Below are 22,585 nucleotides of genomic sequence, written 5' to 3'. Positions count from 1 at the left end.
TCCCCCACCCAAAACACACACACACACACACACACACACACACACACACACACACATACACACACACACACAATTCAGTGGAGACGGGCTATAGGGACAGCGCTTTATTGACACAAACACAAAGGCAGCTTCGGCAATGGGTAGATGGGGGAGACAAACACACAAGCAGAAAAATCACATTTCACTTAGGCCTTGCTTAGAAGATGAGGGAGGGATAGGATATGTCTACCTCCCCTTCCCCACACTGGTCATTTTGGCAGTGACCTACCTGCCCTTCACCCTCAGAATCCTGACATTTGGCCTCCAGCTCAGGGACCCGAGGGCAGAAGCCCATATCTGCCCACTGTTCTCTTCCCCCCCCCCCAACCAATCCCCAATGTAAACAAGAGACCCAGGGCTATGTTTAAGAAATCTGTCTCCCGCTTTCAGGAGAGCAAAAGTCGTCGGGGCCTTACAAGACTCAAGCTGGAATGTGCTTCAAATTTTACTTTGGTCCCAGAGTTTGGAAATGGACACAATTGTCTCTAGGAGCCCAGGCTGGTAAACTCCACAGTTATCTGCAAGGCTGAAAAAAATATCCTCCCCAACCAAAAACAGACAGATAAGGTAGACTGGCAACAGGAGTGGGGGAGTTTCTTTCTCTCCAAGCCCCAGAGACTATAGCCTGTCTGGATCCCCACCCCCTCAGACACACTTAGGAGATTTTTGGCAGCGCAGTGGGACTGGAAACCCCAGCTCCATCAGAACAAGGCACTGGGGAGTGTTGGCGGTGAGAACGTAGGGGGAAAAAATATGGTTATACTCCCCATGAGCACAAGAAACTTTTCAGATGCTAAGGCACTGAGAACAGATCTAAGGAACTCAGTGGAAGAGGGGATGCCAGGGGGACTCCTGCCAGGCCCCCTCAGAGCCTAAGGGTGGGGGGCGGGGATAAGGACAAGTCTGGTCCTTTCCCTTGGGTGTAAGACAAAAACTAGGTTAAGACTGTGGAAGAGCCCTGTGTTAGGAAAGGCCCAGTTGTGCTTATAAAGTCAGGAATAAGGAGGAGAGGCATGCTGACTGGGCTTAGCTAATGACTGATAATTACTTACATTTTATACAGGGTGTCCCAGAAGTCTTAGTGCCATTTGAAGCAAGCTTACAATGTCACTAAGACTTCTGGGACACCCCGTCTATCACTTTAGAGACTGGTCAGCTCTGGGGCTGTTCAGACTTAGTGGGAATATGGAGTGCAGCTGAGATGGGACATATGCTAGACTCACCCCCACCCTGACCTGGCATTTCAGTTTCATTGGGGGAAGTAAGGGGTAGGACTGGAGAAGAGTAAGCAGAGACCAACTCATACACAACAGGGCAGGGAGGGTGGCAGCGGGGTAGAGGCTAAACTTGGCACAAGTAGGGCGGAAAGCCCAGGGGAACAAGAGGTGGGGTGGGAAGAAGCAGCTGGGCCCCTGGGTGGGTCCCCGCCCACTCAGCAGGACCCATACATCCAAGTGGTCACTTCTTAACCTTCTGAGGGAAGAGGAAGGGAGGGGAGGCAGCCCTGACCAAGAGGGAAGAAACAGGATCACAGAGAGGTCATCACACCATGGAGACCGTCCCTGACCCTTGGAAGGGCAATGTATTTGGGAGAGCTGAAGAAGGAAGAAGGCAGAGACATCAGTAGTAACCCAAAAGAATATGACTTCCTGACCTCTCCATTCTAGGTCCCCCAAGTCTTACCCTTCTCCTCTCTGCCCCCCAACCTTTCTCCCCTGCCATGACCCTCCCCCCTAGTTCTTCTTCTCTGAATTGGGCACCAGGATGACTTTGCCCACGTTCTTTTTCTCTTGGATTTGCTTCATGGCGTCAGCCACCTGTAGGGAAAAGTGGGGGGAAACCATTGAAGCTTAATTGTGAAGGAAGCAAAACCTTCACCTTCCCATCCATCCATCCATCCCCACACGGGGAGTCATCCAAGACCAAGCTGTCTCTAAGGATCATGGGATTTGGAGTTGAAAGAGACAATCTAGCTCAATTTCCTCTTTTTTTTTTTTTTGGTGGGTTAATGAGGGTTAAGTGACTTGCCTAAGGCCACACAGCTAATGTCAAGTGTCTGAGGTTAAATTTGAACTCGGGTCCTCCTGAATCTGGGGCCAGTGCTTTATCCACTGTGCCACCTAGCTGCCCCCATGCCATCCAATTTCCTCTTACAGATGAGAAAAACTAAGCCTCAGAAAGATCTCGAAGTGACTGGCCCAAGGTCACAGGGAGGAAGCTTAGAACCTACATCTCTTCACTCCAAATGCAGTGTTCTTTCCAGCCCTTCTCAGCTACCATCACAATTATGGGGAAGAGGCCTTCCCTTCTAAGAGCTGTAGAGAAAGCATCGTAGGGTGGAAAGAGCCCTGGACTTGGAGGAATGAAGAAGGAAACAATCACTTATCACTGTGTGCTAAGCATTTTTATAAACATCTCAACGATCCTGAGAGGCAGGTGCTATTAGGATCCATTTCATAGTTGCGGACTCTGAGGCAAACAGAGGTTAAGTGACTTACCCAGGATCACAGAGCTAGTAAGTTTCTGAGGCTGGATTTGAACTCAGGCCTTCCTGACTCCAGGCCCAGTGTTCCACCCACTGCACCACATGGCTGCCTTGGTGTCAGGCAAGGCTTGGGTTGCAATGTGACCTCTGACACTTAGAAGCTATGCACACATGGGCAAGTCTCTCTAAACCCTGGGGTCCTCTTGGGTCCTCTTATGTAAAACATGTGCCACCTAAGGCCCTTTGTATTTAAATATCAGCAGTTATCCTTAGACCTTCACAAGGGAAACCCCAGAGGCCTGCTTGGGCCAGTCCCCAACTCACCTTCTCAAAGGGCCAGACTGAGTCAATATGGGGCTTGATGTGGCCCTGGCTGTAGAGGGTCATCAGCTGCAGCACCACCCTGCTAACCAGCTCCACCTCGTTCTCCAGATAGTTGAGGTTGAAACCACAAATGCCCCGATTTGCCTGCAGCAGCTGCAAGGCAGACACACTGAACTGATTCCACCAGGTTTTAGCCATTGCCATCAGGTTCCGTTTTGGGCCGGTCAGCAAGTTGGACACCCCTGTGGAAAAGAGGGGACAGGGCACAGTCATCAAAAACCACCCACATCTGTTACTGGCCGAGGAAGGAACTGAGGCTCACTGGCCAACTAGAGCCGTCTCTCAAACAATTCCCACCGGGGCAGGAAGCAGCCACTCAGAGAATTCCAAACCAGCACCTGATCCGAAAACAATTTACGTTAGTTTTAAAATCCAATTTGCTCTGACGTAGTAGACTGGTTTTTTTTTTATCTGTGCTTGGTTCAGGCAGATTTTTTAAATATAAAAACACACGAACACACAATGTACACGTATGTGGATATACATGTACATATGTGAACATATAACATATAAAGGTGTTGTGTATATTCTGTGCATCAAATATATTAAAAATCTGGTATGTACCTATAGTATAGATTTAATTATACATTGTATATTAAATATGCATATACTTTGGAGGCAATATCAGGGTATAATGGATAGAGAGTAGGCCTTGGCCTTGGAGTTAGGAAGACTTGAATTCAACTGTTGCCTCTGACACAACCTGGCTGTGTCACCTTGGTCAAGTCACTTAACTATCTGAGCCCCGGAGTATAACCCTCCAAGGTTCTAAGTTGGAAAACAGATATTGATTTACATTGACAGGAATTTCCTCACTGGGCATTCTTTATTATTAATAAAACTATAGGTCTGCTCAAATTTTAAAAAATGTATCAAATTAAATATATATACACACACATATATATATATATATTTATGTATGTATAAGTGCATACATGAGGGGGAAGCTAGGTGGCGCAGTGGACAGTGCCAGACCTGGAGTCAGGGAGACTCATCTTCCTGAGTTCCAGTTCGACCTCAGACACTTACTGTCTGTGTGACCCTGGGCAAGTCACTTCACCCACCCTGCTTGCCTCATTTTCCTCATCTGTAAAATGAGCTGGAGAAGGAAATGGCAAATCACTCCAGTATCTTTGATAAGAAAACCCCAAATGAGGTCACAGAGAGTCAGAGACAACTGAAAATGACTGAACAAATACATGAAAGTATTTGTGTGTGTGTGTGTGTATACATACTCACACATAAATACTGTATAAACATGAAGAGAGGCAGATACACAGAGAGACAAGACAAATGGCACTGTGGAGCAAAGACTAGTTTTGGAGCCAGGAAACCTAGACTTAAGTTCTATCTCTGACATATGCTAACTGGGTGACCTTGGGCAAGTCATTTCACCATATAATCAGCAACACCAAGACAGTGAGAAATGGACAAGTTTTGGTTCTCAATCAGTTTCCACACTGATGAAATCAGAAGTTCAGGCTCCGCTCCAACCTTGTCCCCTGAAAAAGAGTGAGTGTGTGAGTGTGTAACTAAAATGTTTAAACTAGAAATTTAAGCATTTTTATGGTGGGGGATCAAGTTTTGCTATTGTTCAGTCATTTCAGTCTTGTTCAACTTGACCTCATCTTGGGGTTTTCTTGGCAAAGATGCTGGGAGTGGTTTGCCATTTCCTTCTCAAGATCCTTTTATAGATGAGGAAACTTGGGCAAACAGGGTTAAGTGACTTGTCCAGGGTCATATAACTCGTAATAGTCTGAGGCCAGATTTGAACTTAGGTCCTCCTGACTCCAGGCCCAGAGCTCTGTCCACTGCACCATCTGAAGGAAACCTACTGTACTCTAAGGTACTCATATTACTTTCTGGTATTTGTTCATGTGCTTGTGTCTACTTTTACACACTTGTGTCACTGGGTCAGTTGACAGGGACCGCAGAAATCATCTAGTCCTACCCATACCTGAACAGGAATCCCCTCCTACAATGTTCCTCACAAGTAGCCATTCAGCTTTTATCTGAAGACCTCCAGGGAGGTCTTTTGGCCAGTATGACTATAATCTTGTGGATTTTCTATTGCAAATGTCCCAGATCTTGTCTCCACAGACCCGACTGCCAAACTGACAGATGGTCTCTGACAGGTGTCTCGGCTGGAGAATCAGCAAGCACAGGCGGCACGTCTGTTACACTTGGGCTGGTTCTTGAAAAGCAGACAGGCCCATGGCTAGGCCAAGGCAGCTGCCACATTTTCTAGGTCCTAAGGCCTGTTGGAGTCTTTGAGGCACAGTCCCTCCATGCACAAGAAGGTATTGCTAGGAGAACTTTAGCACCATCTAATCTCAAACACATTATTACTCCATGTGGGCAGAGTCTACACACCTATCACTTTATAGCCGGCCAGTATTCCACTGTGATAGTTTGTTAGTTTGTTTAGTCAGCCTAGATCAGCAATCTGGGCTGCTGGCCATTTTTCTGCCATCACTGTTATAAACACCTTTGCACAAATTCCTTCCCCCCACCTACTTCCTTTCAGGTTATTTCTTTGTGGGATATGAGTCAAGGTGGAATCGGCAAGCAGGTCAAAGGGTGAGCATTTTTATATTTCTTGTGACACACTGCTGGATTCCTTTCCCAAAAAGAAGGAAGGGACACTATTCAGGGAGAAGAGTAAGATGACTTTGCATTCCCTGGGCAGTGGGTGTAGCAGCCAAGCATGCTGGAAGATGGAAGTGAAGGGGAAAGGAATAAACAGTTATTAAGCATCTACTACTATGTAACAGACACTTTACAAAATATTATTTCGTTTGGTCCTGGAGGAAATTTGGGGTTTTTTTTGTTTGTTTGTTGGGCAATGAGGGTTAAGTGACTTGCCCAGGGTCACACAGCTAGTAAATGTCAAGTGTATGAGGTCAGATTTGAACTCGGGTCCTTCTGAATCCAGGGCTAGTGCTTTATCCACTGTGCTACCTAGCTGCCCCATTTTTTTTTTAGTGAGGCAATTGGGGTTAAGTGACTTGCCCAGGGTCACACAGCTGGTAAGTGTTATTAAGTGTCTGATGCCGGATTTGAACTCAGGTCCTCCTGACTCCAGGGCCTCTGCTCTATGCACTGCGCCACCGAGCTGCCCCCCCCCCCCCGTTTTTTTTTTAAAGTGTGCCTCAAAAGCTCCTTGCCTCAGGGGCGGCTAGGTGATGCAGTGGATAGAGCACTGGCCCTGGAGTCAGGAGTACCTGAGTTCAAATCCGGCCTCAGACACTTGACACTTACTAGCTGTGTGACCCTGGGCAAGTCACTTAACCTCCATTGCCCCACAGAAAAAACAAAACAAAAAAGCTCCTTGCCTCTCTACCTCTCCAGCTGTATCTTTCCTTAAATCCCTTCAGTGGCAGTGTGGCATGCTGGTTAGAGTGCTGGACAGAGAGTCAGGAAGATCTGTGTTCTAATCTCATCTCTGACACTTATTAGATCTGTGATTCTAGGTAATACTTAGCCTGCTTCTTTACTTGAAAAATGAAATAGATGGATTTAATGACAGCTAAAGTCCCTTCCATCTCCAAATCTATGATCTTATGAAAGAGAGAAAAATTGGCCAACTCCCTTTCCTCAGAGACTCAGGAATCACCCCCCACACACACACACACTTCATCTCCAGACCCTTACCCCATTTGCCTATTTTTCCCCCTAACCCATTCATTAAAAATCTAACTTAAATAAGACAAGTTTAAAAATAAATCAATAGGGGCAGCTAGGTGGCGCAGTGGATGGAGCACTGGCCCTGGAGTCAGGAAGACCTCAGTTCAAATTCGGCCTCAGACACTTGACACTTACTAGCTGTGTGACCCTGGGCAAGTCACTTAACCCTCACTGCCCCGCCCAAAAAAAAAAATCAATATGGGGCAGTTAGTGGCACAGTGGATAAAGCACCAGCCCTGGATCCAGGAGGACCCAAGTTCAAATCTGGCCTCAGACATTTGACACTTGCTAGCTGGGTGACCCTGGGCAAGTCATTCAACCCTCATTGCCCTGCCCCCTCAAAAAAAAGAAGTATTTCGGTTAATCCAGAAGAATACATGGAGACAATGCCAAACAACAGATTGACAAACTCTACTGTACCAAGCACTGCAAACATCCCAACTCAACCCCTCTCCCTCAGTGTTTTCTCCCCACTCCCAAAGCAACTCACCATAGGTGACAACTTTCCCCATTGGTTTCAGCAGGTTGTAAGCTTTGTAGGTATCTGCTCCACCCAGTGGATCGAGGACAATGTCCACTCCTGTAAAGGAAGGTCATTGGAAGTCAGCAGGGATGGAGATGGGGAAATGGAGCCCCCTCCCATGACAGCCACACATGCTCAGGGTGTGCCCACCTTTGGGGGAGATCTTTTTGACTTCTTCCACGTAGTTGGATGTGTGGTAGTCAATGGGGTGGCTGACCCCCTTCTCCTTCAGCACGTCATGCTTGCTGGCTGAGGCCGTCCCAAACACGGTCACGTTCTCCACCGTCTGGCACAACTGGATGGCTGCCATCCCTACCCCTCCTAGAGCCGAGGGACAGAGGAGACCATCACAAAACCAGGCCAAGTCTTCTGGCAGGCAGGCCTTCACGCAGCCCACCTCCCAACCCACTTCTACACACATACACATTCCACACCCAGATTTCCATAGGAAAGGGGCAGGGGCAAGTTACTATGGAAACCACACCGCCAAACCGAACCTGGAGCCTGGATGTTGCCAAGGCAACGGCACTGCTGAGGCCTCTGGGAGGCTCCTGGGCAGTACAGGCCAAGGTCTGGCTGGTGTTGCTATGACAACGACCAGCTTTGGTAGTTGGGGGAGGGGGCAGAGTTGGGGGTGGGGAGTTGAGACAGGCAGACAGAGCCGAAGAGCCTGGCATTACCTGCGGCCATGTGCACCAGAACACTGTGGCCAGGCCGAAGATTGCCACAGTCGAAGAGGACCATGTAGGCGGTGATGTAATTGACCGGCAGGGCAGCTGCCTCCTCGAAGGACATGGCTTCTGGCATCGGGAATGTCTGCACTGCTGGCACAGTCACCTCCTCCTGCCACATCCCAGCCTGTACCAGCACCATCACCCGGTCACCTACCTTGGGGAATGGGAAGAAAAAAAAGACTTTGCATTCAACAAAGAAAATGACAGGACGTCAGAAGGGGAAGGAGCTTGACTCAGCTGCTCTGGGCCCCTTTCTTGTGCCATGGACCCCTGTTCAGAAAAAAAACAAGTTCTCAAATGCACAAAATAAAACAGAAAGGATCATAAAGGAAATTAATTCTACCGAAATTCAGTTGGCAAAATGATTTTTAAAACTAATCCATGGACCCTGGGGTTAAGAACCCTGATCTAGTACAGCTCATTTTATGCACAAAGAAACTAAGGCCCAGAGAAGAAAGTGATTTACTAAAGTCACACAGTTAATATGTGGAGGAAGAAGGTCTCAAACTCAGGCTTTGTAACTCCCAAGTCCTGTTCTCTTATTTAACTATTGTTCAAGCACTGCTAGGGGAGGGGCAGAATGCAGAGATGGAATAAAACCAGGCCTTCTCTAAAGCTTAGAGTCAAGTCGGAGGGATAAAACATATATAAGAATCAACTCTAATACTGTGGCAATTCAAAGAAGGCAGGGTTCCAACTCTAGAGGGTGAGATGGGAGTGGGAATCAAGGGGAGATTTTCTGGAAGAGGAAGCACTCAAGTTAGGTCCGGAAGGATGGGACAGAATCCAAGGTATTCTGAGTCTTAGCACAGTTTAGCTCAAATAGCTTTAAATTACATTAAGGTTTCTGGAACACCCTATATACACAGACAGGTTATTGGATACTCAGTTCTGGGTAATCTGTTCTATCACCTCTCCCCCATTCCTCCACTCTAAGATAGAGCAATACTCCCCTTATAAATACACACAGAGCACGAATACACAATGACTATTATTTGGTCTTCTCCAGCTCTGCAGCATTTTTTGAGGGGTGGGGGTTCCTCTCTGGGCTGGGGGTGGAAGGTTTATTCTTCCTCCATGGGTAACATAGAGATGTGGGTGAGGGTGAGATCCCTGGACAATCAGGGTCTGTCTCAGCCCTTGCCAAGAATGATGGGACTCCTGCATGGTAATGAGAACCAACCAGTTAGCTGGGAAGGGGGAGGGGGCCAGAACTCCCACACATAACCCCCTTCCCACCAGAAAGTCTACTACCCCCAAGGCCTACATTCCCTACATGGTAGAGAGACTAGAGCATAAAAACTCCGAAGGTATTTCCCTTTCTCCTCAGCCCCACTCCCCACAGCCCAGGGCAGCTGCCTTAGACAGAGTCAAGGAAAGAGAGCAGGAGGAAAATATTATTCCAGCCTTGGTTCAAAGGCTAGGAAATGGGGGGAAGGGGGGATGGAAGTACCCTATGATTTAACATGGTCATAGAATTAGAGCTGGAAGGGACCTGAGGGATCAACTTCCTCACATTTCAAGACAAAGAAGCTAAGGCACTCTTTTAATTGGCTTGCCCATGGGCCCATGCCTAGATCTGAAGCAGGATTTGAACTCTGGTCTTTTGGACCCCCAAGCCTCCTTCCCCAGACCTCCCCCACCCCAACAATCCATTTATAGGATCTTCCTGTACAGGGCCCTGGCTGTGCCCTGTATAATGGTTCCTCATGGCTCATATCCCTTGATCTCAGAGGTGGGGTCGATTCAAAGGCCAATTCTAGACCCTCACTTCAGATTCTTCCTGGGGACAGGATATCCGACGGAAGGCCTGTGTATATTGGTGGGGGAAGATACAGAGAATGGCTTTCAACAGTTTACAGAAACTTGTGGCTAGTCACCACCCCCAAATCCCTCATGTACCCTCCCTCCCATCTCTTCAGGTCAGCTTCCCAACTAAAAGGGTAGAAAGAAGGGCCTGACACTGAATTGAGGTTAACAGAGAGTAAGAAGGAAAGGGCTGGATTTTAATGGCGTTTTAGCTAGACGTTTTTAGCAGCAGTCTTTCTCCCCTGTTATACCTTTGGGGACTCTGTTTCAGAGTTTGGAGTGGGAAATGGTTCCTGATAAAAAAGATCTTTTTCGATTGTCGTTGATCTATCCCTTTGCACACATATTTCTCTAAAACTTTATTTTAATTTGTTTTCCTGAATCAAACCAAGGGCTGTGTCTGAGATTAATGATAAATTAAAACAGGATGCTGTGACCGGTGGAGCAGGGACAACCTGCTCTTTAGTGCCAACCCCACCCCCAAAGCACTGAAAAGCAGAGTCAGGGTCCCGGTGGGGGGCTGCTTTGTCTGACCTCTCCCTGGGGAGGGTGCTCAGAGGTTTTTGCCCGGGCCTTGCCAGCAGCGGCAGAGTGAGCCAGGCCGGCTGGATGACTCACGGGGAGGAGAGATAGCAGGATGGTCACAGAAGAAGGAGCCTCTCTGAAAGCCCTCTCCCGCCTTCGATGCCTCCTCCCTAGATTTCTCTCCCCCCACCCCTTGAAATCCCAAGCTAGTTTACGGAACAGAAAACGCCCCAAAGAAAGGGGGGAGGGGAGGAGGGGGTAACTGGTGGGGTAAGAGTTCCAACCCTCCCTCTTCCAGAGGGTGGGCGTGTCCGTCCCTCAACTCAGGCTTAGGGAGAGGTAGTCACCTCCCCTCCGCCCCCGCCAGCCACGGGGGTGCATGTGACTCTGGCCCTGGCTCCCCCTTCTGCCCCCCCAAAACCCACTGGCTTTTAACCAACGTTTATCCCCGCCCCACCCCTTCGCCCTTACAAGAGAACCGAGTGCTACAAACCTTGCCTAAGGATGTGCACAGCCCAGGCCCGACTGTTTGTTGAAGGGGGGGGGCGCATTCAAGGAGATTGGGGGGGGTTAATCCTTTTTTTTGGGGAGGGGGGCTGGATGTGTAGCTCACTCTCCGCATGCGCATGGCCACCCTATTGTTTTTCAGTCACTAGCGAAGGGCGGCGGCTGCAACTGGACCAACATATGGGGTGGAGTCCCCCTCCCAACAATCACCCCCAAATTCCTTATCCGCAGGGGCTACTAAGGAGCCCCAAGGCAGGAGAGCTCATCTGCAGATCCTACACCATTCACTTCCCCAAACACACCCACACACCCCACCCCGAGCTAGTTTCTCCCTCTGTGCCACACCCCCGGCCCCCATGCACTCGCCTATCATACCTGCAACCCCCACACTTCTTCCAGACCCCAAGAGCCCTCTCACCTTGCGTTCGCTGACTCCCTCTCCCACCGCAATCACAACGCCCGCACCCTCCATTCCGGGGGTGAAAGGTACCGGGGGTATGCGGTCGTACACCCCCTGGCGAATCATGAGATCAGCAAAGTTGAGGCCGCAGGCTCGGACCCGAACGGTCAGCTGTCCTGGGCCGGGGGCCGGAGGGGCAGCCGGCCGGCTCTGCAGCTTCACTTTGTCATAGCCGCCGTGGCCGGTGAGCACCAGGCAACGCAACGGGGGCCGCTCCGGGGGAACCTCGTCCTTGGCCTCCTCCGACGGCTGCGGAGCGGCGGGCTCTTCAGCCTTTGGGGGCTGCGGAGGGGCATCGCCCCCTTCGCCGGCCGTGGCCGTCGCTGCAATGGCCACCTCCGCCGACTCCCCTTCTGCGGACATAGCTATCTCCTGCTCCATTCGTTCACCGCCGGGTCCCGGGTACACAGACAGCTATGGGAAGCGAGCTCCGGACGCTGGGGAAAGCGACGGGCGCGGGGCGGGGCCGAAGAGGAGAAGAATCGCGAGGCGCGGGGCGGAGCCCAGGCGGCCGAGTTAAAGGGACGCTTGGAGTCTGTATGCTCGATGCTAGTCAATTTCTAACTAGGCTCGAGCCGCCCTCCTCCCCCGCCCAGGCCAGAACGAAACGTTCCCAGCCCTCACAGCGCTTACATTCTAATTGCGCTAACGTTCTACTCCAGATTTCTTGTGGGAGAGGGGGAGGTGAGGCATTGTTGGCGTCTTTCAGGGAAGCTGAGGGTAGTGGACGGATGGAGGAGAATCTATTTTTGTTAGTAATATGACAAATTAAGAATCTTAATGGTCATTGTTAACAACAATGTAACAACTCTGGCCCCAAACATTTATTAAGTGCCCATTATTTACCGGCGCTGGGGATAAAAATACGAAGAATGAAGCAGACGCTACCCTACATTCTTCTCAATCTGTTTTTTCTTTTTTATGAGGCAATTGGGGTTAAGTGACTTGCCCAGGGTCACACACAGCTAGGAAGTGTCAAGTGTCTGAGGCTAGATTTGAACTCAGGTCCTCCTGACTCCGGGGCCGGTGCTCTATCCACTAAACCACCTAGCTGCCTCACTACCCTACATTCTTATAGCACTTCAGGCTTTTTCTTTAAAACAGAGGTTCTTTGTAACCATGAGACTTAGCTACCCTGTTCCAAGACAGTTTCCAAGGACCTGCGTTGAAAAATGCTATCTACCTCTCAAAGAAAAAACTGATGAACTCTGCATGCCGATGGAAGCATAATTTTTTCATTTTATTTTTCATGTGCGCACATGTGTGTGCTTTTGCAACATGGCTAATGTGGAAATGTTTTGTATGACTTTACACATATATTCAATATCATATTGCTTGTCTTCCCAAGGGGTAGAGGAGGAGCAGGTGACAAGGAGAGGATTTGAATTCAAAATTCTTAAAAATGAATGTTGGGGGGGGCAGCTAGGTGGTGCAGTGGATAGAGCACCGGCCCTGGAGTCAGGAGTACCTGAGTTCAAATCTGGCCTCAGACACCTAACACTTACTAGCTGTGTGACCCTAGGCAAGTCACTTAAACCCCAATTGCCTCACTAAAAAAAAAAAAAAAATGAATGTTGGGGCAGCTAGGTGGAGCAGTGGATAGAGCACCGGCCCTGGAGTCAGGAGTACCTGAGTTCAAATCTGACCTCAGACATTTAACACGTACTAGCTGTGTGACCCTGGGCAAGTCACTTAACCCCCATTGACTCACTAAAAAAAAAAAAGAATGTTAATTTTTTTACATATAATTGGGAAATAAAGAAATATAGATATTTTAAGAAAAAAAAGGTTCTTAACCTTTCTTATGTCATGGAGTGACACAATTTGGTGATGCCTGTGGGGTTTTTCTTCAAATAATTTATTTAAGTGCATAAAGTAAAATATATATGGATCACAATTTATGATAACACAGTTATCCAAACATATAAAAACCCCCAAGTTCCTGGACCCCAAATTAATAATCTTATGCTTCAAAAGGACCTTAGTATCCTTCAAAACTCAGCCCAAAGGTTACTTTCTGAGGCCTTTCTGATCCCATCAGCTGTTAGTGGTTAGTGATTGACCCCATATTACCTTGAAATGATAATGTATATATTTTGTACGGTCTTTTTAAAAATTATTAAATGGGGCAGGTAGGTGGCGCAGTAGATAGAGCACTGGCCCAGGAGTCAGGAGTACCTGAGTTCAAATCCGGCCTCAGACACTTAACACTTACTAGCTGTGTGACCCTGGACAAGTCACTTAACCCCAGTTACCTCACAAAAAAAAATATGTATATTAAGTAATTGATTTTAATTTTGTACTTTCTTAACTGTGTATGTGTTGTCCCTAGCCCTAACTTAAGTTCGGTCACTTTTTCATTTAGGTATTTGTATCTGTAGTGCCTAGCATAGTACATGGTTTAACAGGAGGGACTTAATAAATTCTTGTTGATGATCACATACATACTTTTCAGCCCTTTAGGGGCTTGAGAGGATTTGACATATCCTGCCAAGGGCACCCTGAAGGAAGAAAATCCTTGGCCCTACAACTAAAGCCAGGCCTTTCCTACCTGGAGCCCCAATCCAGAAAAGATGTTACTGATTTTATTTTTTTATCTTTCCCCAGGATAGAGTCTAGTTTAGTGTGGCCTAGTGGAAAAACTATTGGGCTGCTAGTGGGGTAATATAATACAGGAATGCATAGGGTGAAGGGAAGTGGTTGCATAGTTATATAACTTTAGACAAATAAGTTATTTTCCCCTCTCTCTGCCTTAATTATCTTGTCTCCAAAATGGAGATTAATTCATTATGCATTCATTAATTCAACAAGCAACAAGCACCTGCAGATACAAAGATAAAAATAAAAAACAAATTTTCCAGTCTCTGTAGTAAATCAACTTTTAATTTTATTGGAGAAAAACAACATGTATACAGTTTAGTTTTTAAAATGTGCATATACACATATGTATATGTGTTTATATATGTTTATATGTATATGCACATATGTATATAATAAATTTGGCAAGAGGTACTGTAGGGGGTAGGAGTAGAGCTGGGCCCTAAAGAAAGCCAGAAATTATGAAAGGCAGAGGTAAGAAGGGAGTACCTTCTATACATAATAAAAAAATTCATGCCCCATAATGTTACTTTTTTTTATTCCAAGTTATTTCAATTTTTTTGGGGGGGGCAATGAGGGTTAAGTGATGTGCCCAGGGTCACACAGCTAGCAAGTGTCAAGTGTCCAAGGTCAGACCTGAACTCAGGTCCCCCTGAATCCAGGGCCGGCGCTCTATCCACTGTGTCACCCAACTTCCCTCATAATGTTACTTTTTAGTAAATGAAAATAGGTTCTGAAAGTGCATTAGAAAAGTAAAATAATTAAAATCATCCAAGTTAAAGCATTAGTGTTAGAAGGAACCTCAGTGATAGATCACCTACTTGAGTACCTACATTTTGCAGATGAGGAAATGGAGGCCCAGAGAGGTTAAGTGATTGTCCAAGGTCACACAGCTAGTTAGTGACAGAGCACCTGGGATTTCCTGAACCCTAGTTCAGTTCTAAGATCAGACTGCTCTTGAGAATAATAAAAGTTCATTTGGAAGGAGGGAAGTTTCATGTTACTTTTCTCACAACCCTGTTAGGTAGGCATTGACACCAAGGGGTAAGTAATATCACCTCTGTTTTGCAAAGGAGGCGACTAAGGCTGAAAATGACTTGTTTAACAAGACACAGGACTCATAAAGGACAAAGCCTGGACTCAAATCTTGGTTTTATTGACTCCAAAACCCTTCCTCTCGCCACTATGCCAAAGATGCCTGTGTGGGGGAACTATTAGGCAAGCCAGTATTATAATTAAGCCTTGACAAGGCCCACACATGATTCCAAGCCTAGCCAGATGTGGGTCTGAATTCACCAGATGTTAACACCAAAACAGAATGCTATCTTCTCCCTTCTCCTCTCCTCAGGTTGGCCACCAGAGGGCGCCGCTCTCCAAAATTTTCCAACTGGACTCGTCACAGGAAGCGGGTGCCCGAGCTCTCCTAGCTGCATCCCAGGCTCTCGGTGCAGTCACCACTACTCTCCCCTATCACCCCACCTCCCGCCCCCGCCCCACCGACAAGGAGTTGACCGTGATGTCACCACCGTCGCCCCGAGCCTTCAGGCTCCGGGGCTGTCAGTCACCGGTCCTCAAAGCCCGTCCCCTAGCTTAGAGAGAAGGGTACCCTTATTTTCTCTAAGATCTCCTCTGGGCAAGAAAGAATCGAGGACCCCCCTACCTCCAACCCCGCAAGTCCTGGAGGTGGACTGTTGCACACGTGGATGCACGCGTTTGGTTGGAGGAGGAAACTTAACCTGTGTAAGGCGCAGACCAGTGGCTTCACCCCCAAGAAAACTTCTTCGGGGGCTCAGCGCCCATTCCCCAGGCACCCCTCCTTTCCAAGGAAGAAGCTCCCTAATAAGGCCCACCCACCCGTCCGCAAATCTGCAGGCACCTCATGCCCCTGGCCCCGCCCCTCCCGGCCCGGCCCCTCCCCGTTGCGCTGGGGCGGGAGGCGGGGCCGGGGGCGCGGTTCCCGGGCTGGGGGGCGGAGGCCGAGGGAGGGGGGGGGTGGCTGCCCGGGGCGGGGGCTCGGCGCGGGCCCGGGAGATGCCGGTGTCGGCGGCGGCCGGAGTGGCGGCTGCAGCGGCGGCGGCTGCGGGGCCCGGGCGGGGGACCCAGGCTGGCGCGTAGCTGTGATCATGGAGGGGCAGAGCGGCCGTTGCAAGATAGTGGTGGTGGGGGACGCGGAGTGCGGCAAGACAGCGCTGCTGCAGGTGTTCGCCAAGGACGCCTACCCCGGGGTGAGGGGCTGGGGACCCGGGGGATGCGCTCCCGGGAGGCGCGGAGCTGGGCAGCTGGGCACTGGGGGGGGGTCCGGGTGTACGGAGGGGAAGCCTGTATGCTGGGATGATCGGGGCTGGGGGGCTTAGGCAACGGGGTGGGGGCTGGGAGGACTGGGGGCCGAGGGACAGGGCTTCAGTCTTGAGGTTTGGGGTACCCGGGGGAAAGCCAGAAGAAGGCGATCTCTATCTGGGGAACCAAGGAAGACAAAATGAGGGCTGCAGGAGAGGGGGACTGTGGAGGGGCTCTCTGCTTCTTCCCACCAGGCAGTGCCTAGAGTCCTTCTAAGCCTTCTTCCCCCCCTCCCCCCCAAAAAAAAAATCCCAGGGCGATCCCGTTCAGGTCCTTCCCCGGGATGAGCGGGAGGGGAGGAAATATGGCCCGAGTATGGTAGGGGAGAGGGGGAAAGGGACCTCAGCGTGACCCAGTGCCTCCTGTCCGCAGAGTTATGTCCCTACCGTGTTTGAGAACTACACAGCCAGCTTCGAGATCGACAAGCGCCGCATAGAGCTCAACATGTGGGACACTTCAGGTAACTCCCTCTCCTGTCATCTCTGAAGGACTTAACACCCCTCCAAAGCCCAGGCCTCCGCTCTAGCGCCAGGTAGCTCAGATCCTAGGAGACCCCAGATGTCTGTCACACTGAGACAGACAGACAGACAGACAGACAGACAGACACTTCCACGCCCCCCCCTCTTTCCATCCATTGCCTTAAAAATCTTCAGGCCCTGGGGAGAAGGTGTAAAGGTAGGGTTGGGTCTTGGGTCTTGTCTGTGCAAACGGGAAACTGAGTCATAAGACATAGGGAGGAACCATTCTAAACTTACACTGAGTCCAAGCCCAAGAAAATGCAAGATGTCTGAGATAATGTATCTGCGGAACTTAAGGGAAAGGGGTGATTTTTATTTTTGTAACCTTTTCCTTTTGACATGAGATCAAGCTTGGAAAAGTCTTTTAGAGAGTTTGGGGGTCAGGGGCTTGCTCAGATAGTCCAGAGCAGTATCCTATAATAATAATTGAAAAGTTCTTACTGGAATCTAACTTCCTCAATTGCTTCTTCTCCCAGCTTCCCCCACCTCCAAGAACCCTGAAGGACAATTCAAGGGCTGATTGACATTATTACTAATTGATCTTTGATATTCTCCCAGCCTTTGCATTTGTGTTGGAGTAGGGGGCTGGGGAAGAAGAAGAGGGGAGCTCTCTTCTTGGCTCTGACACCTTTTCCCCTACTCTGGTCCTATTGCCCATTCCCTGGCCAACCAGTCTTTCCCCAGCCTACTTTCTAGGCCTTCTCTTACCAGCTCTGGACCCCTTGTTTCTCTCTCTCCATAGGTTCTTCCTATTATGACAATGTCCGCCCACTGGCCTACCCAGACTCTGATGCTGTCCTTATCTGCTTTGATATCAGCAGGCCAGAGACACTTGACAGTGTGCTCAAGAAGGTGGGAACTATTGTGGGAAAATCTAGGTTCTCTCCCTTAGGAAACCTGAGTATCCTGGCATCACCAGGATACTTGGGTAGCTCCCTGTGCTTTGGAGAATAAGCAAGTGACTTCTGGCTTGTCTAGCCTAGCCAGCTGTGCCCAGAGATTCTCTGATCCTTCCCTGAAATTAATCCTGATCCAGCATTTGGTTCTCTCCCCATACCCCACCCCTCCCCACCCCCAGCCTGCTCTCTGTGGGAGATTGGGAGCTCCCTGAGCTTAGGGGGGTGGGGCTGGGGAAGCCCCACTCTCCAGCTGCCTTCTCCCCAGGACCTGATTTCCATGAGAAAAGTTAGTGGTGAATAGAGAGAAGTGGGCTCTTGGCCTGCTGGATTCCTGGGAGGAGGCGGGGGCGGGGGTCTGAATTAGTCAGTTCCCAGGGAAAGTTTGGGAAAGAGGGAGTTCCTTAACCCTGGCTGAGGTCAGCCCCTCCCCTGGGGGAAGAGAGTGAGAAGCCCCAAGTTTTGAAGCCTTTCCCTCCATCCCGAGTCCTCTATTCTCACACTCCACTGGAAAGGTTCCCACGACTCTTGCTCTGGCTACCTGGGTATCTCTTCTTCAGTGCCTTCAGATGCAGACTAGGCACAGAGATCCACAGTTTCTGAAGTCAGAGCAAGCTCTTTCATATGTGTGTGTGTGTGTGTGTGTGTGTGTGTGTGTGTGTGTGTATGTATGTGAGATCCCTCCCCATGCCTCCTCTCCCCACAAACAAACCTATTCTTTACTCCACCAGTGGCAAGGGGAGACCCAGGAGTTCTGTCCCAATGCCAAGGTTGTTCTGGTCGGGTGTAAACTGGACATGAGGACAGACCTAGCGACACTGAGGGAGCTCTCTAAACAGCGACTCATCCCTGTCACCCATGAGCAGGTGCGGCCCTTGCCCCTTGCCCTCTGACCCAGGTCCAGCCTGGATCCCAAACCTCTGACCCTTTGATTTTCTCTCCAAACTCTTCCCTGATCTGAACACCATTTCATTCCCAAGTCCACCTCTGTACCCTGACACTGGTGCAGTGTGCTGGCGAGTGTCAGGAGGTGGAATCGTTGCTGGGGGATTGCTCCCCGATTCTATTATTATCTCTGTGCTTCCCTCTGTCCCAGGGCAGCGTCCTGGCCCGGCAGGTGGGGGCCGTGTCTTACGTTGAGTGCTCATCCCGGTCATCTGAGCGAAGTGTCCGAGACGTTTTCCACGTGGCCACCGTGGCCTCCCTTGGCCGTGGCCACAGGCAGCTTCGTCGTAGCGATTCAAGGAGAGGCCTACAGAGGTCAGCACAGAGGTCAGCACAGCTGCCTGGGAGGTCAGACAAGGGTGCCGAGGCGGAGATTCGAAAGGACCGAGCCAAGAGCTGTAGCATCATGTGAGGGGATCAGAGAGGGCAGCCCAGACACCCAACTGAGCCTGAGGGGAGTTCTGGGGGAGGGGGTCAAACTCACCCATGACCCCCCTTCCCCCAGGACTCACCCTGATAATCTAGTTTAACTAGACACAAGGATGGGGGTGGGTGGGACTTTTATGCCCAACACCTTCTACCAATCCTCCTTCTCTCTTATAGAACTCTGGGGAGGCTGGGAGGGTCTCTGATGATCACATGATCTGGGCACATGCCACACAGAGGCATGAGTGCACAGGCACAGGCATGTCCACAGAATATAGACATACATGAACGTGAGGGAGATGAGGAGTGGCCAAATCCTTGGGTGAAGGTAACCTTCCTGCACCTCCCCCAATATTCATATCATGTTCCTAGTGGCCCCAGAGCCAGCCTCACCTCCACATCCCATCCCCTCATCTGCTTCTGCTGCTGTTTTCTCTGACCCCCTAACTCCAGGCCACATGCACTAAATTCAGGACAAAGGATATGTCCCCATCCAGTTCCTTCCCTACTGCCTTCCTCCACCAACAGGAGGCTAATAAAACCCATGTCCATGGAAAATGGCTGTATTTCAGTTCATTGCCTTTTTAAAAACCTACAGAAAGAAGCAAGAGGGATGGAAGCTAAACCCTAGGTAGGACTTGTTATTGTTTGAGGCTATCACAAATGAGAAGAATCTTAGAGGTTGAGCAATGGAAATCAGACCTCAGCTAGGGGTCCTGATATCTGAAGGTACCACAGAGGAGATGAATCTTGGTTAAAGATTGAAGTCAGAGAAGGAAGGATGCATGTCTTGATAGCTCTGGGAGGTGTTGGAGATTTTAGGACATTGATATATATTGGCAAAAGCAACCTTCCCCTTCCCTCCATCTGGTCCCCATTTCTCTCCTTGATAAGAAAAGGAAGTCTCTGGTACTTCCCACTGTCTTGGATGGGGAAAGAAAAAACTGGGCAGTTTGGGTCCCTTTCCCTGAAAAGGGTACATCACACTGCTTCAAGGCAGCCAGGCCTGATTTCAAGTCACATAGGCATCACCTTCAGACCCAACTAACTCTTTGCCAATGCCAACTTGTCGGTGGGGGAGGGTATGCCCCTCTCCCCAACATCCTTGACCCTCATTCTCGTGGCCTTGGATTCCCTCTTTTACTCAACACCCAGGTTCCACATTTCCCACTTTCCCAGGAGAATAAAAATCACTTATATTTGATTTCAGCATCCCAGATTCTGAAAATTAGGAAAATCTGTGATACCATTAGCTACTTTGGGGGATCTGGCCAGTGCTCCACCCCATTTATGAGCTCTTTTGCATTTCTGAGGTTAAATACTCATCAGTATTTAAAATTATTAACACACTCACTAGGCAAGGTTAAATAAGTTCTAAGGTTCATGGGCTAAAAGGATTTGGAACCAGAGAGACCTTGTTCTCCTCTCATTTTATAGATTTTGTAGTGTTGTGCCTGACATACAGTAAGTGCTTAATAAATGCTTTCTATGGCTATCTACAAATAACAAAACCTTGGCTCAAAGAGACATTTCTCTTGCCCAGAGTCTCCTAAGGTGGCAAATTCCCGAGCCAGGATTTGAATCTAGTTCTTCTATCTCCCAATCCAAGGTTGTTTTTTCCCCTCTAGTTCATCCCTGTTAGAGTTGCAGGGTCCCAGGGTGGAAGAGGGAAGCCAGGTGGAAGGGACCCAGGGGAGTGATATCCTGGTGAGTCGTTAGGTGTTTGCCTGTCCACCTTTTCTCCCTGGCCCTGGTGCCAAGGACGGAGACTAGCTGGGAAGGGGGCAGGGTGGGGCAAGAACGATGTTGAAATGGGAAATAAGTGGAGAATTTTCTCATGACAAAAGGATGGAGAATTGCTGTATACACTATGAAGTCACAGCTGCACTGATTGTGGTTCCACTAATCCTCTTCTTGGGAGTATTAAGTCTCCATTGTTTTCGAGGGGAAAATTTCTTACTTCCAACCCCACCCCCCAGCCCAGGCCTAGGGTTCCTAAGAACAGGGAAATGAGAGCCGGCGCAGATAGTGTCCCCTAAGCAGAGAGGATGGTCTCTCACCCAGAGACACCTACCTACATCACCTACAACACCCCATCCTGCCCTCTCTCTCCCACTAAGCCGTTCTCAGCTTCTCCACACTCCCCCGAGAGACCCCAGGTCTCTAAACTTGCCTGTATCCCACTCCTACTCAAGTTGATAACCTATGCCCTCTTTGTTGGAATTTTTCCCTGGGCATCTGCTCTGAAATTTGTCATTTAAAATGATTCCTCCCTATTTGCTTCCCCCTCCCCCATCCGAAACAAAGAAAGGAAATTTCCACTCACCTCCCTCTGACTCTTGGGGGCTAGCTTCTACATCAATGAAAAGCCAGGCCCCTTAAACATAGACACTATGTATGACCGAGTCAGATTCGGGTGCAGAGACACTGCAGGGACTCAGGAGTCTGAGGCCCTGGGCCTCTATCTCACTGCCGCCCTCTCCCCTCCAGTGTAGCTGAAGGCCTTGGGTTCTTAGGCCTGGCTGCAATGTTGCTGCCCTGGGGTGTATCACTCAGACTTTATCCACTGACCATGCTATGGCCCACAGCTGGGAGGCTCTCTGGAGGGAAGAGGAAATCCAGTCCATTCTCAGTTATCTGCTTTGTGGCTACAAGATTGGCTTTACTGGCCTGATAACCTAGGTGATCTGTCCCTATCCATCCACCTCTCCCTTCCCTGCTCACCCCCAATAGTTTGCATCCAGGAAAAGCAAACTCAAAATTTCAATATCAGCTTAAAAAACATAATTAGGAAGATAAACCCCGGGGGGGGGGGAGGGAATGGGAGAAGAGAAAGGGGGTGGAACAGGAACATTGAATGCATTTCCATTGCTTGTCATCTGGAAATGAATTTGGTATCCTGCTTTACACCTGGGCTTGCCTGATATGCCCTGAGGATGGGGGCGAGAGGGCAGACAGACGGGAAAAGGTGGGATAGTGTGAGAGAATGGGGGTGGGGGCTGTTCTCTCTTGCCACCCCGAAGCCCCCACAGACAGGCGGGTGGGGAACCGTGTCACGTAGGATGAGAGGGAAGCTGGTTCAGCTGCTGCTTTCCCCACAAATTAGGCATCCTTGTGGAAACAATGTCGCCTCAGTTAATCATTTAATGAAATAAACAGCTAATCAGACTCTGGAGAAGCTGCCACTGTTTCTGAACCTCTGAGACACTCGACTTGCATTAGGAAGGAGGAAGGGGAATGGGGAGTAGCAGGGAGGTTGGAGATTAATTGGATAGAAGGCAGGCCGTCCTGGGAAAGTCCTCTGCTAGGAAACACTGGTTCCTCATCCCTCCCGGATTTGAGACATGGGACAAGATCACCTACTCAGACATGCAGAGGAAATTTTGTGATGCTGAGTTATTATTGAGGGGATGATGCAAAGCACTGACAAGAATTGGAAGGGAATGAGAAGAGGAAGAGGAGAGAGAGGGTTGACTTGTTCTCAGAAGATCTGCTCTGGGGAGGATGGTCTGAGGTTTGCAGGCCTTGCTACTTCCTGGGGACAAGGTTCAGAACTTCATCTTCCAGTCCTTGATTCCTGACACCAGACCGGCTTTGTTCTGTGGTGTTTCCGATTGTCCTGTTGGGTGCTCCCCTCGTTGCCATGGTACCACACATTCAGCTTATTTTTCTAACAGTCCAGGTCTAGGGTGGGAGAAGGATTGATCATATC

The 22,585-nt window shown here is 49.4% G+C and overlaps 2 protein-coding genes across 2 annotated transcripts; one reads left to right on the top strand and one right to left on the bottom strand.

The window, feature by feature from the left end:
• Positions 1–89: 89 nt before the first annotated feature.
• Positions 90–11,647, bottom strand: VAT1 (vesicle amine transport 1). Its single transcript, XM_044002887.1, has 6 exons — positions 11,112–11,647; positions 7,799–8,006; positions 7,269–7,439; positions 7,086–7,175; positions 2,849–3,090; positions 90–1,856 (listed from the first exon to the last, which is right to left on the bottom strand). Exons 1-6 carry the CDS (start codon positions 11,532–11,534, stop codon positions 1,773–1,775), a joined length of 1,218 nt encoding a protein of 405 aa, XP_043858822.1. The 5' UTR covers positions 11,535–11,647; the 3' UTR covers positions 90–1,772.
• Positions 11,648–15,780: 4,133 nt separating this feature from the next.
• RND2 (Rho family GTPase 2) lies at positions 15,781–22,002 on the top strand. Its single transcript, XM_043964066.1, has 5 exons — positions 15,781–15,976; positions 16,461–16,548; positions 17,349–17,458; positions 18,234–18,368; positions 18,599–22,002. Exons 1-5 carry the CDS (start codon positions 15,875–15,877, stop codon positions 18,857–18,859), a joined length of 696 nt encoding a protein of 231 aa, XP_043820001.1. The 5' UTR covers positions 15,781–15,874; the 3' UTR covers positions 18,860–22,002.
• Positions 22,003–22,585: the final 583 nt, after the last annotated feature.

This window comes from Dromiciops gliroides, chromosome 4 (genome assembly GCF_019393635.1).
Source record: "Dromiciops gliroides isolate mDroGli1 chromosome 4, mDroGli1.pri, whole genome shotgun sequence".
NCBI classification, from domain to species: Eukaryota; Metazoa; Chordata; class Mammalia; order Microbiotheria; family Microbiotheriidae; genus Dromiciops; species Dromiciops gliroides.
The sequence above is the reverse complement of the archived record's forward strand: the minus strand, read 5'-3'. Positions and strand labels throughout refer to the sequence as shown.

Excerpts from the sequence above, each read along its gene's own strand:
- RND2 (XM_043964066.1), top strand. The coding sequence starts at position 15,875 with ATGGAGGGGCAGAGCGGCCGTTGCAAGATAGTGGTGGTGGGGGACGCG. Across the intron at positions 15,977-16,460 it reads CCAAGGACGCCTACCCCGGG|AGTTATGTCCCTACCGTGTT; the intron begins GTGAGGGGCTGG and ends TCCTGTCCGCAG. Across the intron at positions 18,369-18,598 it reads TCCCTGTCACCCATGAGCAG|GGCAGCGTCCTGGCCCGGCA; the intron begins GTGCGGCCCTTG and ends CCTCTGTCCCAG.
- VAT1 (XM_044002887.1), bottom strand. The coding sequence starts at position 11,534 with ATGGAGCAGGAGATAGCTATGTCCGCAGAAGGGGAGTCGGCGGAGGTG. Across the intron at positions 7,440-7,798 it reads TCTGGTGCACATGGCCGCAG|GAGGGGTAGGGATGGCAGCC; the intron begins GTAATGCCAGGC and ends CCTCGGCTCTAG. Across the intron at positions 3,091-7,085 it reads GGGGAAAGTTGTCACCTATG|GGGTGTCCAACTTGCTGACC; the intron begins GTGAGTTGCTTT and ends TCTTTTCCACAG.